The sequence below is a fragment of the Euleptes europaea genome, chromosome 3 (genome assembly GCF_029931775.1).
Source record: "Euleptes europaea isolate rEulEur1 chromosome 3, rEulEur1.hap1, whole genome shotgun sequence".
Lineage (NCBI taxonomy): Eukaryota > Metazoa > Chordata > Lepidosauria > Squamata > Sphaerodactylidae > Euleptes > Euleptes europaea.
Window position 1 is genome coordinate 57,978,708 of NC_079314.1, and position 18,533 is coordinate 57,997,240.

Consider the following 18,533-nt stretch of genomic DNA (forward strand, 5'->3'; position numbering starts at 1 on the left):
CTTCCCTCCTGCACACATGTTTCCTGACCTGAAATGGCCCCAGAGAGTTGCTCTTTGCCCCATTGGGGAACATTTTATGTAACGATTGGACAGAAGATTTTCAGGTCAAAAAGATTTTCAGGAAGATACATGCTTTGAGGAAGGCAGAAGGCCTTGCAGAGGCACATTATTTCTCCCCACTTCCTGGACGAGGTCTGAAGTGTTTGGGTGCAGTGGGAAAGGGAATGGCCCCATAGCCTGACCCAAATTCCTTCCAGCTGGCCAGAGATAGGAGGCAGCATTATGTAGTGGTCAAGTATCAAAATGAAACCTGGGAGTTCAAATCCCTGCTAAAGCTTTCTGGGTGACTTTGGACTAGTTACTCTTTGGACTAGTTACCCTAAAAACATGCAGTTGTCTCCTTTAAAATGATAACAACAAAGCAGAGAGTCTGGTTAAAAACAGCAAAACTGAGTGGAAGTTAAAGCCCTTCTTCCTTCCCTACGTGGCTCTCAGGCAAATTGAGGCTGCATAAACCTGCAGTTTTGGAGGTGTCTGATCCTTGTCCCAAGGAGCCCCGTGGCGTAGAGGTAATCTGCAGTGCTGCAGACAAAAGCTCTGCTTACGATCTGAGTTCAATCCCAACAGAAGTCAGTTTCAGGTAGCCGGCTCAAGGTTGACTCAGCCTTCCATCCTTCCGAGGTCAGTAAAATTAGTACCAAGCATGCTGGGGGTAAAGTGTAGATGACTGGGGAAGGCAATGGCAAACCACCCTGTAAATATAGTCTGCCTAGTAAACGTTGGGATGTGACGTCACCCCATGGGTCAGTAATGACCCAGTGCTTGCACATGGGTCTACCTTTACCTTTCTTAATCCTTGTCCCATCTGAGCCCTCAGCTGCTCTTGACGTTCCACCCATTCTGGAGCATAGTTAGTTGTCCTCAGGCTGGTTTGCCAGGGGAGAGGTTAGGGTTATCTTTTCTTTTTTTGTTTGTTTGCTTAACTTACAAATCGATTTTTCCTTGCATACTGGGGGAATCTCCCAAATAAACAGAGACCCCCATATCATCTTTGTGGGTAGACCCGTTGTGTTGCTTTCCTCAGCCACACAGTGGCCAACCAGTTTTCCATTACATATAGCAAAATATATATGTAATTTTGTATTCTCTCTGTATTCTCTCTCTGTATTCTATGTGGGAGGAGGAGATGTGTCTAAATGTTTTTTTAACTAAACAAAAAATGTATGGAGTATTTAATATTCCACCTACTTTAAATTTTTACTGCTTTTACTGTTAAGTCCTGCCCTACAGCAATTTATGTTCTCTAAATCCTTCAGATATATAAGATTCTCCTTGGAGTTCCAAAGATGAAGCTATGCAACCAGCAGTATTGACACATATAATGAGAATGTAGCAAGTTGCTAAATTTACAAAAGTCACATGCAGCAGTCTCCCAAGTACCCACCTAACCCAACTGCAGGCAAACTCTGGCCACCATAGTGCCCTTTCAGCTGCTGATGAAGATCCTGACACATTGTCTTTGCACGTTTTTAATAACCTCAATCTGCTCATTTGTAACTCCTTGGCCCTGTTTGTTCTGAGTGCAAGCATGCCTTCATTTCATTTCGTTTTGTTTTTTGGCTTCAGCTAAATGTTCCATGGGGGGGGGGGGGATCTATTTCATCTCTTAGTTAGAATAATTATAAGGTAGCTTTTAAACAGCCATTATTAAATCTGCAATAGTGTATTTAAGCATTTTGACCTTTTCTTTATTTTTTTAAAAAAGGCTACCTGTTATATTTTCCCTCCTCGTAGATTAACCTTCATTCATTCAGAAGAGTGTGTGTATGTGTTCAAATATGGAAGGATAGACTCTCTTACTTGTGAATAGCAAGAGATGACCCACACCTGTGGGATTAGGTTAAGGAACAGGAAGTAAGAACACTTGCAGCAGCGTATAATTAAGAAGGATTTTTTGGTCCCTCTTAAATCATGTTCATCTTGCTAGGTTAACTAGTAATTAACCCCAGGAAAAGCATCTTCTGTGGTTTTAAACTTTGTCTACTTTTCTTGTGTATTTGGTTACATGTGTTACCAGGTAACGCAGTAACCCTATTACAATATTTAATTTCCTGGAATTTTCGTTTTAATGTCTTAGCGGTGTTTCCAGTATTTCTGTTTGTCTTTGTGTGTGACTGTGAGCAGAAGTTCTTGGCTTCTTGTTTGAACTGAGCTTTTAGCCCACTTTCTGGAAGCAATATAGAAAAACAAAAATTCAAACCATCCTCTTATCTGTAATTGGCCAATTTCATTATACTTGCTAAGTATTAGTGTACTTTACACTCTGCAGAGCTCATTGTCATCTAATCCAAAAGAAATGCCCTCTAATCCAAAGGAAATGCCCAGCACAATTTGATCTTCCTTGTAAAGATGGTTCTGTATTTGCTTTCAATTGGTTGCCAATACAGTAATTGTAAAACTTTTGTGTGGGTTTAGGCATAGCCCTAGCCCTACAGTGGTGATATACCACAAATTTCAGTGGGTTTAGACCATATTAACTCTGCATAGGATTCCTTATTTGTTTATTTAGAGGTTTATAATCTCCTTTTTGCCCAGTGGGGAGCCAGAGCAGCTTGCAATATAATCCCCCCCCCTGTCATTTTATGCTCACAGCAACCCTATAAGGTAAGTGAGGCTTAGAGTGGCCCAAGGTCACCCAGCAAGCTACCATTGGCAGAGGTGAGATTCAAATCTGGGTTTTCTCAGATCCTAGTTTGACACTGTAACCACTACACTACACTATCAGGCATTTGACAAGGTCGTTCTTTGCAGAGGAAGCTGCCAGACTTTTAAACAGAGATTGCTTTCTTTCATCAGGTTTCTGATTTTTAGTTTCAGCTGTTGTTAGGTCAGTGTAGTACAATGAATGGAATGTTGGGTTTGGATGTCAAATGGATCCCTCGTTTTATTCATTAAGAGCCAAGCTGCATGTTGTTCACTTACGCATGTAAAAAAAAACCTCAGCAGCAACTTGAGAAGGTTGCTGAGAAGTTGTCGTTTTGACAGGGGCTTATCCTGCAAGGGACTCCTTCTGCCTTGCTTGCTTCTAGAAAATAGCAATAGTCATTGTCCCTTCTGAGTTTTATCAGTCTTGTTACAATCACTCCCGTTTGATGGATCTTTTCCCACTCTAGCTGGAGCACAGCCAAACAGATGATTCCTTTTGGAGGAGCGTCCCCTATCCCAATGTTTTGGGCTTTAATTTAGGGTTGCCAGGCAGAGCCCAGAGGGGGGACTTGGTAGAGGAGGGGTGAAGGCATGACATTGGTTCTAGGAAAACCTGGAAGTTATGTCACACCTCTCTAGAAATCACTGGAGATGCTATGATAAAACCATAGAATTTCTGGCAATTCCTAGAGGGGACTATTATCACACTGTCAGCCTTTTTTTCCTCCCACTGCCACTCAGAATGGTGGCAGGAAATAAGCACTGGGATGAGGGATCCCTGCCTCCAGCAGGGACTTGAAAAGCCTAGGCTTTATGTCCTTTTCCTCTCTGACTAGAGATGCTGCCTGAAATCCTAGCCTAGCTTTGGAACTTAATTAGAAACAGGGAGGGCATTGGGACTCGTGGTAGGAGCCATTTCTTTGCTTGCTGCTTTTCCACTACATTCTCAGAATATCTGTTTACCTTAGGGTTGCCAACCTCAAGGTGGTGGCTGGAGATTTCCCGCTATTACAACTGATCTCCAGGCGATAGAGATCAGTTCCCCTGGAGAAAATGGCCATTTTGGAAGGTGGACTTTATGGCACTATACACATTGAAGTCCTTCCCTCACCAAACCCTACCCTCCTCAGGCTTTACCCATAAAAATCTCCAGGTATTTCCCAACCCAGAACTGGCAAACCTAGTTTATTTTCATAAACATGCATTTGGAACTCCCTAAAAGGAAAATGAACTTGGAAGGGGGAGTTGCAGTGTGATAACAGTGCTAATGTGGGGGGAGAGTAAGCCCTAGTCCCTATCACTGCTTTTCCATTCCAACTTTACTCTCTCCTAAAGCTTTTTTTGTTTTAAAAAAATGCAGCCATTGGGGTTTTCATTGTAGGTGTTTGGTGTAATATTAGTTTATCCCTAAGCAGCCCTTTCTGCCCTATATTGTCTCACAGGATTGTTTTATTTATTTATTACCTTTTTTATCCTGCCCTCATCCTAAAAGAGCTCTGGTGGCTTACATGGTTTCTCCCTCCTCCATTTTGTTTTCACAAAATCCCTGTGAGGTAGGTTAAACTAAAAGAGAATGACTTGAAAATGAGAGTGATAAATCTGAAGAAACACTTTTCTAATAATGCTAAAGGCAGTTTATAAAGATTTCCATCATTTGTCTAAAATATTTAAAAGTGAAGATTGTTGTTTGACTTAATTTTACTTTAAATGCCTTTCTTGCCAAGTAGGAGAATATTTTAGTGGTTCTTACTTAACGAGTCAATCCAGTTTCATTGGCTTTAAAGTTCTTTGGCGAATCAGTTGATTTTATCCAGGCACGTCTATACAGTAAGTAAAAGTGTTTAAAGGGAAAATTAGATTTTTCATCAATTTATCATAGATAATTACTCTGTGTATACCAGGAAAAAAGGATAAAGTGTTTTAAAGAACTGTAATTCTAATTGGTAAATGTCACCAGCTGTTGCAGTTCTCTTACTTGTGTATATTCTTCTAATGATTAGAGTCTCGTGCCACAAGCTACATGAAAATATATTCACTAGGTGTGAAGTTCCCATATGTCACAGATTAGGTAAACATCTCTAAGAAAAAAGAAGAGAGTTTGCTAATGGGATTTTTTTTCTGTTCACTGTTTTTAGAGGTACTTAAAAAAACTAACTTGAAAGTAAATTTGCATGTTTCATAAAGATACTGAGGACCCAGCATACGTTGGGAAGAATTGATCTTCAGCATAATACCAATTTCAAAATCCCGTTCCTTTGTGATTTTTCTCACTTTTACGTGTGTATTATTAAACCTTGTGGCACAGACATTGAAGACATTGTGTGGAGGTATTACAGTGCTTTAACTTTAACTGTCAGTGATGTGCCATATTCTATGCAAAATGCATAAAGGATTTACAACGTGTCAAGAATTTTCTGATGGGCTCCAGTAGGGAGCTCTAGGTAGGCACTGCACATATTATGTTCCTGATCCCTTAACCATAGTTAATGAGTGGGCTATGGAGTCATTCTTCCGTCTCCTTTGTACCATGAGTTCCCTCTACGCTTCCTTAGCAAGTCTTAACTATGGTTCCTCTTTGTGGCTTCTGTTCAGTCCCACATGGGACTGCGCTTGCACAGGCCAGCCGCAGAGAACTGACTAGAAAGCTTTTAGGAGCTACAGAGCGCCTGGAGCGCTCCCCCTCCCCTCCGTCCCAGGCCGAGAGCGAGCCGGCTTCCCGCCCAACGGTCATGTGACGGAGGGGGGAGGGGCGCTCCCCCCTCAGTTCTCTCTTCGCCGCCGTGGAGAGAGCACTGGCTTTGTCTCAGAGCGTCTTTTCTGTTACCTCAGAGAAAATTTCTCTTCAGGATTTTATTTCTTTTTTGCCAGTATGATCTTATTTAACGACTGTGCCAAATGTAGAAATAGTGTGGCACAAAATAACGACTGTTGTTACGTTTGAGAGATTTGTGCTTTTTCTTTTATTTCAGAAAAGTTTTTTTCACTTCAGGATTTGATTTCCTTTTTGCCAATATGGTTTTATGTAACAAACGTGCCAAATATAAAAGGATTATAGCACAAAATAACGATGATTGTTGTACTGTTTAAGAGACTTATGTCTTTTCTTTCACTTTAGAAGAGTCCTCTTCAGGATTTGATTTATTTTCTTTTGTCAATGTGGCTTTATTTAACAAATGTGCCAAATGTGCAATAGTATGGTACAAATTAATAATGCTTATTCTATTTGAGAGACTTGTGTCTTTTCTTCTACCTCAGAAAAAAATTGCTCTCAGCATTTGATGTCTGTTTTGCCAATATGGCTTTCTTTAACAATTCTGCCAAATGCAGAATGAGTATGCCACAAATTAATGGTCTGCTCTGTTTCAGATGCTTGTTTTAATCTTGTCTGTGAAGAAATCCGGCTTTACTAATGCACTAGGGGCTTGGATTCCCCCATGATGTGCATGGAAACAGGTCTCAAACCCAGACTGTGATAAGGTCTGGATATGCTGCAGTACTAGGGGTTCTGTCCCCCATGACGTGCATGGATGAGACCTCGAAGTCGACAGGCTCTGAGAAAAGCCATTGTACGGTTGCACTAGGGGCTCGGAGATCTGTCCCCCATGACGTGCATGGATGAGACCTCAAAGTCGAAAGGCTGCGTAGAAAGCCGTTTTACTGTGGCGCTAGGGAATCTGGCCCCCATGACGTGCATGGATGATGCCTCGACGTCAACAGGCTCCGTGAAAAGCCTGCTAGTCTACAGCACTAGGGGATCAGTCCCCCATGACGTGCAGAGAGGAGGTCTCGAGGTCGAACAATTCCAAGGAGGTGGGAATGCCTACTCCTCTGGATGTTAAAGCCTCGACGTTGGCTTGCCTCTGACGCACCAATACAACAGCCACCTGGCTCTTGTCAACTTCATACACAGATTCCTACTTGGTGCCGAGATGAGTGGGTTCGAGTTTGCCTCCATGTCGACCGTCTATTGCTGCCGAGACGGCATCTGTACGGAGAAGGGCATTGCAGCCTGCATTGCAGCCCGAAGTCTCGGCATTGCAGCCCCCCCGCCCCCCCCCCCGTTTCCCTCGACGTCAGGCATCGAGTCGCTGGTGGGGTAAGCAAGCTTGGGCTGAAATATTGTCCAGCATGTGGGGAAGTCTTCTCAGCCATGTTCCGTTACATCCCCCCTTATGTTACCAGAGCCTCTTCTTGGGGCTCCTGCTGGAATGCATATACCCCCATGGGTGTATAGACACTCATCCTCTCTGTGACAAGTGTCTTCCCATCGACCTTGAAGTTGATTTACATGGCCACCTCAGTATCAAGGAGGGAGGCCTCATGGGACATTTCATCTCATATGCAACCCGTGAGAGTTCCTGCCTGTCTCACCCACGGGGTTGTTCAGCTGTATTTAAAACAGTTTACCTGGATGGCATAGGCTTGGAAGATTTTATATTCTCCATCAGATTCGAACTCGGATCTGACAAGGAGTTGTGTTATGCAAAGCCTATGTGGTATACATTTGGCTTACTTCTTTTTATAGCCAAGCTTTCACCTAGAACCGTGTTGGCGAACCTATGGCACGTGTGCCGCAGCCGGCACCCCGAGCCCTCTCTGTGGGCACACGCGGACCCGTCGCGTCTGCCTAGGGCTGTGCCGTTGCCGTGGTGAGGGCGCTGAGGGCGGTGCTCTTTCTCCCCAAGCCCATGCTCCCCAAGCCTGTGCTGGCGCCCTCCCTCTCTCTTGTTTGTCGGGTCCCGCCCGTCTTCAGTTTGGACCGGGAAGCTGTGGACGAGTACCTTGCCACGCCCCCCCTCTCAGCTGAGCTGCGGGGCCCCGCAGGTCTTCAGTTTGTCTGGGGCCCCTAATACTAGGTAGTATTACCTAGCCTGGAGTTTGACACTCATGAAGGCACTCAATGTGTCTGTACAATTACCAGTAAAGGTGTATACTGACAGTCAATCAGCGCTACAACTTGCGACTGAGCAAAACTTTAAAGGCAGAAGTAAACATATAAGAATAAGATATGTCAATGTACTTGAAGCTGTGAACAAAGGCTTGGTATGTATTGTAAAGTGTGCCAGTGCTGGTAATGTGGCAGATCTATTTACAAAAATTGTGGATTGCAATAGATTCATGAAACTAATCAAACTAATCTGAAATCCTTGAGAAGGAGTGTCAAGATTACAAGTCTGTCAGATTCGTTTGACAGGGCAGGATAGATCAGAGGGATCTAAGGATGATGTAATCAGCCTGGAAAGTACCTGAGGAGCTAGAGAAAGCTGGCCTGATCCAGCTATAGCCAGGTGGCTGATGTAATGCAGTAGCAATGCCAGGGTAATTGGGTATCTACTGTGATTGGTGGCTGCAACCACCAGGTGTATATATTGAAGTGAAACCGCAGTTCTATGCGGGATGTTATGAGCGGAGAGTGTGAAAGGAGTATCTGTATATATTTCTGCACTGTACAAATAAACTACACTTTTTCTATGTGGCCGTGGACTTTCTGATGGGTATCCTGAACAGACTGCCAATCCGCTTGTCTTCCGCGTTAGCCCCGCCCGTCTAAAAAAGAATTTAGAAAATTCTACAACATTTGCAGACAATCCTACAAACCATCAGGAAATCTATAAGGAATTTTCTAGCATTGTAGCAGCTGCAAAGGTGAATTTTAGTAACAGATTTTTACAATTCTGTAAGATGGAGACAACCCTGTGTTTTCTTACTTCTCCAGATAGAGCCAAATTTGAAGAACTTGATCTTTCCTTCCTACACTGGTTAGATTTAGAAAATCTGGAAATGGAGCTAATAAAATTTCAAGAAAGCTCTATCTGGAAAAATAAATTATATGACCTGCGTGAAACACTTGAGAAGATAGAAGGGATGCCAAAGGACAGCACAGTTAGTTCTGAAAAGGAAATCCTTAAAGTGTGGAATTCTCTGCCAAATAATTTTAAGTCAATGAAAGCACTTGGGATTGCTTTCCTTACTTTGTTTGGATCATGTTATGCTTGTGAGCAGCTGTTTTCAGCTTTGAATTATATCAAATCTGACACCAGAAACCGGCTAACAGATGACCTGAGTGCTGCATGTGTTGCTCTCAAACTTAAAGTATGAGCCAAGGGTAGACAAATTATCAGCATGCACACAACAACAAAAATCACATTAATTGTTCAAAAAAATTGACCATGTCCTCAAAGATGTCACAAAAATGGTGAATTACATCATGGCTCGTGCTCTGAATTTTCGACAGTTTCAAGCACTTCTTGAGGAGGTTCAGGCACAGTATAATTGTTTACTTATGTACAATAATGTCCAGTGGCTGATCAGAGGACGAGTCCTAGAGAGATGCATGCCAAATGCAAACTTTTACCTTTCAATAAAAAGTTGTTTGTATCATTGAAAGCTCTGTTATTGTGTTTTTCTTTTAACGCAAAATATGTGAATGTATGAGTTGTTTTTTCTAAACTAAAACCTCAATATTCAGGTTAAATTGCCGTATTGGCACTTGGCGATAAATAAATGGGTTTTGGGTTGTAGTTTGGGCACTCGGTCTCTAAAAGGTTCGCCATCACTGACCTAGAAGGTGAAAAATCTATATAAAGCTGAAAGGAGGATGCTGGATTCCTCTTACAGTATCCCTCACCTAGTTGATGGTTGCTGAGACACTTCTATCTCAATATGGGTCAGGTTCCCATTTTTTTCCCAGGGGTTGCTGGGGCTACCCCTTTGACTCTGGGCAGGAGCACTGAATCTCCCATTAAGGGAAGAATACTTTTCAGTGTTACGGCTGTAATTAGCCTAAGCAACTTATGTACATTTTCTGATAAGTCCTGTGCATTCTGTGTTTACTGTGTATACTGCGTTTACCCAACATCAGGGGAAAATTTCCTCAACTCACAGGTTGTTTGACTTCCCAAGGACTTTTCAGGTGGCATGACTACAGATTAATAAATGCTAACTCCTGGATACGTTAGTGCTAGGTGCTGAATGGGGCTCTTAACCATCCAAGGCACCAGGTTCCCGCCATACTGAGTTAATTGCTGCTGAGGTCTATATATTGCACTGCAACTGAACCCCTTTATTTAAGAACACACAAGTTTTACTCTAAGTATTTTTCTCTTTGATAAGGAAAAATGCTGATAAGGGACCCTGACAGGGCCTCAGGCTCCTTAATATGGATCCACAGGTGCCCAATTTTCAGGAAACTTCCCTTTCGAAAGTCCTTCCTCTATTACCTTTTTTGGTTGTAGTCCTGTACCTAAGGACAATTATGTTAATTGGCCCTATGTGAGCTCCAAGCCTGGGAGCGCAGCTGCCCTCCAAGGTCGTGTTATTTGGAAGGTTGTTTTGACTGCTTACTCTCCATTGGTCTGATAACTGTAATCTATCATGGGAACCAGGCTTGGCTTGGTATCCAACTGTGCCTTTGGTTTTCTGTATATGTTCCATATTGCTCGTTCCCCCCCCCCATTAGAGTCCTCGTACCTTTCCCCGTAAGTTCCTGCTACTCATCTTATGCTTCCCAAATAAACCAGCTTCTTAGAATACCCTGTCTGGACGTTTGGTGATTGGGATTCAACAGGTGAACTCAGACCTTACACCCTAGCATGTTACAGGCTTGTTGCACTTGTTCTCCTGCCATCAGCAGGTGGTGCTGTAGATCCATAATTGGATTATGAGCTATTGGACAATTATTTTTACCAGTCCTGCAATTGTGCCTGTTTGTCGCGTCCTAATCCCTGTGGGTCATTGGGTTTTCTAGTTGTTCTTCTGTAATCCCAATTGCTTCCTACTCAAAGAATAGCATTCTTGGCAGCTACTTTAAATGATTTTTCTCCAAACCTTTAGTGACTCAATGGCCCATGGCCTTTCAATCTCTGGTAGCTGCACGATTTATCTACAAGTGTAGATCAGTTCTTAAAAAGAATCTTTTTGGACTGGATCCTAGGGTATCTACTTTGTGGCTTCAAAATAAAATAAAATAATATTAAAATTAAACAAACAAATAAACAAATGGGTTTCAGCTTGGTTCTGAGACTGGTGAATATACCCCTCTGTGTGTATTGTGGATCATCAGCCTAAGACCATTAGACCTCTGGTAGCCGAATTTACAAAACAAAGGTTTTCAAGAGGACATTAAAAACCATACCCCCCCCAAAAAAATGTCTCCAGTTGTCGTCCCCTAGTACAATTGGGATTATTGCATACTCCTTTGGTTCCTGCTCCCTCCCAGACTAGTGGTACAGATCCTGTCTGACAGGGCAATTGTTATGCTGATACCCCCTGAAGACAGTCTTCCTATATCCAGAACTGTGCTGTATTCACCCCAGTACTAAGGTTCTCACAAGCACTTGTTCAAAGGTGTTTACCTAAATATTTCCCTTCATGAGATCCCATTCTTCTTCTGGAAGTCAGGACGATCCAGTACCATTTTGTACCTTTTTTCAGCCGTTGCTATGAGTGCATACAGCACGGCAACGTAAATATCTATAGCATGAAGGAGGGTTCCCTGTCCTGCTGTCCCAGGTTCTTCCAGTTGCAGCAAAGGACCAAACAACACATTTCCTTCCCGGCAGTCCAGGTGGTGGGAGAAGTCTACTCTTACAGATTTCCTGAGCAGACAAGGTTCATCAACCCACAAGTAGTCCCTCACTCTATGTTCCCTGCTTTCCCTTTTTAGGGAATATGGTTTTTCCCTGGTTGGTAGAGACTTTTATCTCAAGTGCTGATGCAAAATGTCCCTACTTTCTCTGGGACACTGGCTGCCATGAGGCCTTCAGGGAGATTTTCCATTTCCACTGGCCATGTTTCTTTTGATGCTGCGTTTTTGTTCCCTGGCTCCACAGACCCAGGACACCAGTGATGCTCTTAGGTTCCTATTAGCCACAATGTTTTCTGTTTCCCAATCTGTAGATTACTTCTGATGGGGTTTTGGGGTACTTTCGCAAGAAGACTATCTGATCAGGGTATAGCCCCTACTGTGCCACAATGTCCCTTCACTACATTTGGTGGCGTGGTCATCTCAACCATCTATCGGGACCTACCTAGAGTTACAATGTTGTGAATAGCATTATGCATACTGCACATATGATCATCTTATGTTGCCAAGTGGGCTTAGTTTTTTGGATGATCGAGGTCAGACGGTTTGCAATCTCTTACTTCACCTTTATGTGGGGTGTCATAACACATGCTTATTAAATGATACTACCCTGGCTGTTATTCCTGTCAAGCACATCTGACGGTCATCTCAGCCCTCTGTTCCTGATTAATTCTTATTCAATATTTGTAGCTCCAGTTTGCTAATGGTTTTGAGGGTCTTCACTAGTCTATTTTTTTCCATATGCTAATACCCCTATTATTCTTTGCAGTTTATATAGTATAGTATCAGTTATACATAAAACCTTTGGTATAATGGCAACGTCTAACCTGTTTTTTCTTTTATCCACTAAGGTGGTGTTCTGGTTGCTATCATTTTAACCAAAATGAGGGGGGACTTATTGGTCTGTTTTCACTTTCCATCTGGTTAAGGTAGTATTACCTAGCCTGGAGTTCGACCTAGGGTAAGGTCCCATTGCCTAACCTGTTTTCTTCCAAATCCTCAGTCACTAACTGGGCAATCTCTTCATGCACTCAGTGCCAGAGGACCATGTCTTTCAGGTTCATTACAGCACATAAACAACCTATTGGTTTGGTGCATGGAAGGCTGAAGCAGCAGCAGCTTATTTGGAAACCGCTTCCAGGTGGGTGGACACTGCAAGACTTTGTGTTTATAGCAATGCTGACTTAAACTGTCCACTCCAGGTGGAGGCCCCTTGCAACAGGGCTCACTCCTTTTTCACTGCTTTCCTTGCCACGACAGGTCCCCAAGACTTCTGTAAAGTGGCAACCTGGTCCTTCTGTCCACATTCCTCCAGCATTGCCCTGTAGATGTGGATTCCTGGGGGGAAGCAGCTGTTTGGGAGAGTTGTCTTTTAATTTGGTGACAAGCCCACACCCGCCTTCATGGTAGGTGAGCTTGCTATTCTCCCATGCGGGACTGCACAGAAGCCACGAAGATGAAAAACGGTGTTGTGCTTACCTGTAACTGTTGTTCATCGAATGGTCTTCTGTGCAGGCACGCATCCCTCCCTCCTTTCCCCGCTGTGGGCTGTTTAGTGGCTATTGTGTTCTTCCACGGCGGCAAAGGGAGAACTGAGGGAGGAGCGCTCCTCCCCCCTCCATCACATGACCATTGGGCGGGAAGCCGGCTCGCTCTTGGCATGGGACGGAGGGGAGGGGGAGCGCTCCAGGCACTCTGAAGCTCCTAAAAGCTTTCTAGTCAGTTCTCCGCGGCTGGCCTGCGCAAGCGCAGTCCCATGCAGGCCTGCACAGAAGACCACTCAATGAACAACAGTTACAGGTAAGTGCAACACTGTTTTTACAGGTTCCATCTGCACAGGTATTCACCATGGCTATTTTTAAAAAATATATATTTGATTTTATGCTGCTTTTCTTTCCATTGGGGAGAACTTACAAAATACAAAGAAAACATAATTTACATAAATAGGAGAAAAGAAAGAATACAATATGTCACATCCAGGGTTTATCCTGGATCCACTGGGACAGCCTACTCAGAGCCACAGCCAGTGAGCTAAGAGCTAAAGGCTGGATGTGATTTGACTGTGCCCCCCCCACCCAGCTTTGGTTCTGCCTCTGGGCATGCTCAGACTTAAATAGCCGTAATAGGAAGGGAAATGGAAGCTCAGCCCAGGTCTTGTTTAGCTGCTAGATTTCCCCCAGAATTTCCCTCATTTGGTTTTTTTAATTGAATTGGTTAAAATTCCACTATGATCAGAGACTTTCCGCATCTAAATCTGAGATCCAAGTTTTGTTATCAATAGAATGGCAAAATTGTTTTATGTTAAAGGTATTGTGTTGGATTTAAAGACTGCTATGGTAAGTGATTTACCGTATTTTTCGCTCCATAGGACACACCTGACCATAAGACGCACCTAGTTTTTAGAGGAGGAAAACAAGAAAAAATCTTGTTTTCCTCCTCTAAAAACTTGTCTTATGGAGTGAATGCCGGCTGGGCACATGTGCGTCGGGACGGCGCGAGCCGTCGTTCCCCGCCCTGACGGCCAGCTGGGAGGCGGACGGGGCCGCACAGAGCTGGCTGGGCACGTGCGTGTCAGGACGGCGCGAGCCGGCGCACGCGCCCAGCCAGCTCTGTGCAGCCCCGCCCGCCTCCCAGCTGGCCGTCGGGGCGGGGAATGCCGGCTCGCGCCGTCCCGACGCGCACGCGCCCACCCGGCATTCACTCCATAAGACGCACAGACATTTCCCCTCACTTTTGAGAAGGAAAAAAGTGTGTCTTATGGAGCGAAAAATACGGTATTTCCTTCTCTATCAAATAGTGGAATGGAGTCTTGGATCCAATTTATTACCTTGGATGGAATTAACAGACTATCCAAATCCTCAACCCTATCCTGAAAACTAAAAGGGTAAAATTAAATATGATATAAGATTATTCCAAGAAAGCAAACTTGGTAAAACAAAAGAGATACCTCTGGTTTGCTGTGCAATCCTAAATAGAGCTACGCCCTTCTAAGTCCATTGAAACTTAGAATGGTATAATTCTGTTTAGGCTTTCTATGCTAGATTGCTATGATTTATTTAAAATAGAAAAATGTGGTAAATTTTGAAAACATATGGCGTTTGGAGAGGTCTGAGCTTCTGATAGCATTTCTTTGGACCTGCAAGATTACACACCTTTCAGTTACTTTAAATGGTACTTCCACTCACCAAGCCACTATTTCTTACTTTTGAGTGTTCGGTGAAAGATTGTGTCCAGGCTCTTGAAAGAATTGTTGGAACCCAGGGATGGTGACATTCATGGCACCATTCTATTGGCACTGTAGGAAGGAAACATAATAAAATGGCTACTCTTACCAGGCCCTGTGAATCCACAGCCCACTAAGAAAGATGTGAATTGGGGGGTTTCCCTTCATGTCTTGTTCATCTTCCCAGCCTCTTACCAGCAAGGTTTCTGGTTATTCACTCACATTCAGGGACTGTCATTGCAACTGATCTCTACTAAATATTTAAACTTCCATATGGTTATAGCACTGAATTTCAAATCTCCTGTCTTCTGTTCTTTAGCTTGCAGTAGTGTTATGAAGGGGGAAAATACGTCTCAGTGGAAAAAATCATTATTTGCACTAAGTAGTTAAACACCAACATATTTTCTTATGATAAAAGTTAACTAATTTCCATAATACGAATATTGACTGTGCATTTACCAGTATCAACTGTGTAGATTAAATATTGTCCAGATTTTTGAAGATGTGCATTGCTGAAAGTTCTGAACCTCAAGACTAACAATCATAATAAGCTTATGGGGCTTCTTGAAAAGAGTCTAGAGGGATTATTCATGGATCCAAACATCTCCCCAACTCCATGTAGATGCTTTGATGCTGTCCTAGCCACATGAATTTGATCATAATTCTTTTACACAACAACCATCACAAAAATGGTTGCAGAAGCTTTACACATACACAAAACAACATAGACAAAACAAAATACAGTTTAAATAGACATATAGCCTAACAGGTCCTGAATACACTCTTGAAGTATCTGATAACACCCAAGGTCTTCTTGGGCTGTTGCTGGTTCTGCCACCAAAGTTTGCGCAAGTTCGTAGCTGTAGGCTACATTCTAAGAACCAAAGAGTCCTTAGTTCTTAACCTTTGGCTTGCACCTTCAGCCACACCCAGGTTTTAAATTACCTTGTAGAAAGGGAAAAACAACGTTCAGCTTAGGTCTTATTCAGCTGATTTTTCAGTTCCCAATTTCTTCCCCTCCAGGGCTGTTCATGCAAGCAAAATGTACTGTGTGACAATGGCCTTTTATGGATTCTCAGTTTCCTCCTATCTAACTTCCTGTTTCTTCCGGGGGATGGTGGTGTCAGTTGTGCACACATATTTCTTCCTCTAGTGGTCAATTTAATGTAACATCAGTTTTTATGAAGCACAAAATGTTGCTGATTTAAACTACAGGGAGAAACACTTCATTTAAAGCTGTGTGACATCGAATCGACCATAGGAGAGAGCAAAACGCATGCATAACTGGGGGGAAACCCCAAAGAAACCAGAAGTTAGACGCAAAGAAACTGAGAATGCATAAAATGTCTCAGTTGTAAAACCCAGCCTTTCTATTTAGTGTTGTTTCCCGTGCGTTTTCATTTGAGTCTCTGTGGCAGGGTAGTCTACTTCCTTATATTTTCTTCATGCATCTTCCAGAGCTCAGGATTTTATAGGCTTTATACTCGCAGCTCATTCTTTGGAAACAGTTCATGTCCCTGGGATCATCATTCTGCCAACACTTCGTAGAGCTGTTGGTGTTGGTTTGGTTTTTCCAGTTAGGGTCTGAAGAAAGAATGAAAGGAAGTCAGTTTAATTTGTCTGCAGCTTCTCCTTCTTACTGATGTCATGAATTCATCCAGTTCAGATTAGAGTTGGCTTCAACACTGACACATGGGCACGGGTTGGGAGGCAGAAGGTGGGAGGGGAGAGCAGCAGAAAATACTGTGTGTTTTCCTGACTTGTAATGTATCCATCTTTTGTTTCATATCCATGCTATGCTACTGTACATCCAGACTACAGACCACAACCGTGTATGTATGGATGAGTAAATATAATAGACTTTAATATTTTTCATACTATTGCGCATGTATTTTCCCATTTGGTTTTCTGGAAGCTTACTCATACATAATCAATATAAATTCATCCTCTGGGGGGGCTTTTCTGTTTTTATTGTTTTCTCATTTTAACAACTGCAAAATGCACATAAATATCACTGAACTATACACTTATGCATTCGCTAAAAAAGAACCTAAAGAAACCTAGGGTCAACTTTCATTATAGGAAGTTGACTTCATCAATTTAAAATGTAGATCTATTCTAAATTGCTACCGTGTTTGCGATGAATTTTCAGATAAGATGAAAAACATGTATGTGCATGTTTATATATAGATATAGATATATATATAGATATATATAGATATACACACACACACACACACACATATTTATTTATATTTGTATATAAAAAGATAACTTTAACATTCAAGTTATACCCCCTTGATCTCTATCTCTTGCAGAAACCAGGGATGGATCTTGCAGATACTTATATTATGTTTGTTCGTCAAAACCAAGATATACTTCGTGATAAGGTCAATGAAGAAATGTACATTGAAAAACTGTTTGATGTAAGTAGCTGCCTCTGTGAGGATTTACTGGTTGATGCATCTGAATATTTTGAGCTCCTCTTTTATGTTTCAATTGCATATTGAGATACTTGTAGTTGTTGGTTCCTTCTGTGATTTGGTTTACCATTGATGCTTCCTACTCAAGAAGTGCAGTTGTAGGGGGCCAAATTAATGAATAGATACTGGGGCTCGTCATTCTAACATTACTTTTCTTTTTCTAATCTTGAAATGAGATGCCAGGTAGTTTATGGAGTCCAGGAGTCTCCTTAAATATGAAATGTTGCTTTTCTTTCTCATATATAAATACTGCAGTGCTTTACAGAATATCCTAAGATGCAAAGAAAATATTCCATTTTGTTCTGATCCCAGTCAACTGTAGTCTGAAGAGAGCCAGAGTAATCAATCAGCAACATGGCTTGAGTGAGAAAGCACCACGCTCAGCTGTCAACATCTAGTTCCAAGCTCTTGTTTTCCAAGGGAGCTTTCAGTCAGATGTCAGCTGCAAGTTCCTTGCTGGGAACTCAGTTCTGAAGCTTGTTGGGCCATGGTTCAGATTGGGACCATAGAGCCTTCTCCCCGTCATGGGCACTTTCCTGTACTATTCTACATAACTTCAGATTGGGACCATAGAGCCTTCTCCCCATCATGGGCACTTTCCTGTACTATTCTACATAACTTCTACCATTTTTGGCAGTTTTAACCTCTTAATTATCATCACCATTACTTCAAGCATTTGTTGGATCAAAATATATTGCATCAGCTGTTCTATTTTGTATGCTGTGGTAAACAACCACTCCAATGGAGCAGTGACCCTATTTTTTGTGTTTTAAAATAATACCCAAATTAATCAAACATGCTCTGTGAAACATCTAGATGACATTCAGACAAAGTATAACTTCTTGTGATGTCCAAAATTCAGATGCCTTAGTAACTCAAGAGTTTGTTGCCCATGAAGTGCTATTCTAAACCACAAAAATTGGGGTTAGATTTGAAGTCTTCTTAAAATGTGAAGTCTTCAGTCTCTGCACAGTGCATGAGTGAAGGAGAGAAGATGAGCATAAGCCCAGGGATTTCTGACTTGACTACGTCATGTCCAAACTGTGTTATGTTTGTAACATCTCAGTACAGACCCTGCTGGTTTACCAGTCCATTCCAGTCGCCAATCTGAACCCCCTTGCTATTTGCCACAAAGTGTATCTATTTATGTTCTGTTGCCACAGCATTTTAGAAAGCTTTTTTTCTGGCACTTTCCTTTAATTATGCAAGTTACCACAAATGTTTTCATAACAGCAATTCACAGCCTTTGCTGTGACACTTCGCTCATGGCAGTCGCAGAAGGTCTTGCCGCATAAGCCTCACCGCCGTGGATATGCCATGTCAGTGTTGGTTGTTTTCTGTCTTGGCTGCTTAAAATGAGCCATGTCGCTCAAGTGCCCTAGTCGGAGAGACTGCCAGGCAGCTCTAAAATAAAAGTATCATCTGTTTTAAGAAGCAAAGTGTTAATATGTGTGAAAAGAATTTTTTTTTTTTTTTTTTTTTGCAAAAGCTTTAATGCCTTGCAAGGGTAGAAAAACTACCAATCCCTCCAGCTGGC

At 42.4% G+C, this 18,533-nt stretch overlaps 1 protein-coding gene across 10 annotated transcripts in view; it reads left to right on the forward strand.

Annotated features, from left to right (window-relative positions):
• The window catches only part of CADPS2 (calcium dependent secretion activator 2), a 401,370-nt gene that overhangs the window by 351,492 nt on the left and 31,345 nt on the right, over window positions 1–18,533 (forward strand). For 6 of the 10 annotated variants that reach the window (XM_056846117.1, XM_056846120.1, XM_056846118.1 and 3 more), the window contains one exon: window positions 16,832–16,939. In XM_056846117.1, coding sequence (XP_056702095.1) covers window positions 16,832–16,939 — 108 coding nt within the window. Of the gene's footprint in view, window positions 1–16,327; window positions 16,346–16,831; window positions 16,940–18,533 lie in introns of all 10 variants that reach the window. The other 4 variants (XM_056846115.1, XM_056846119.1, XM_056846116.1 and 1 more) reach the window with 1 other exon arrangement.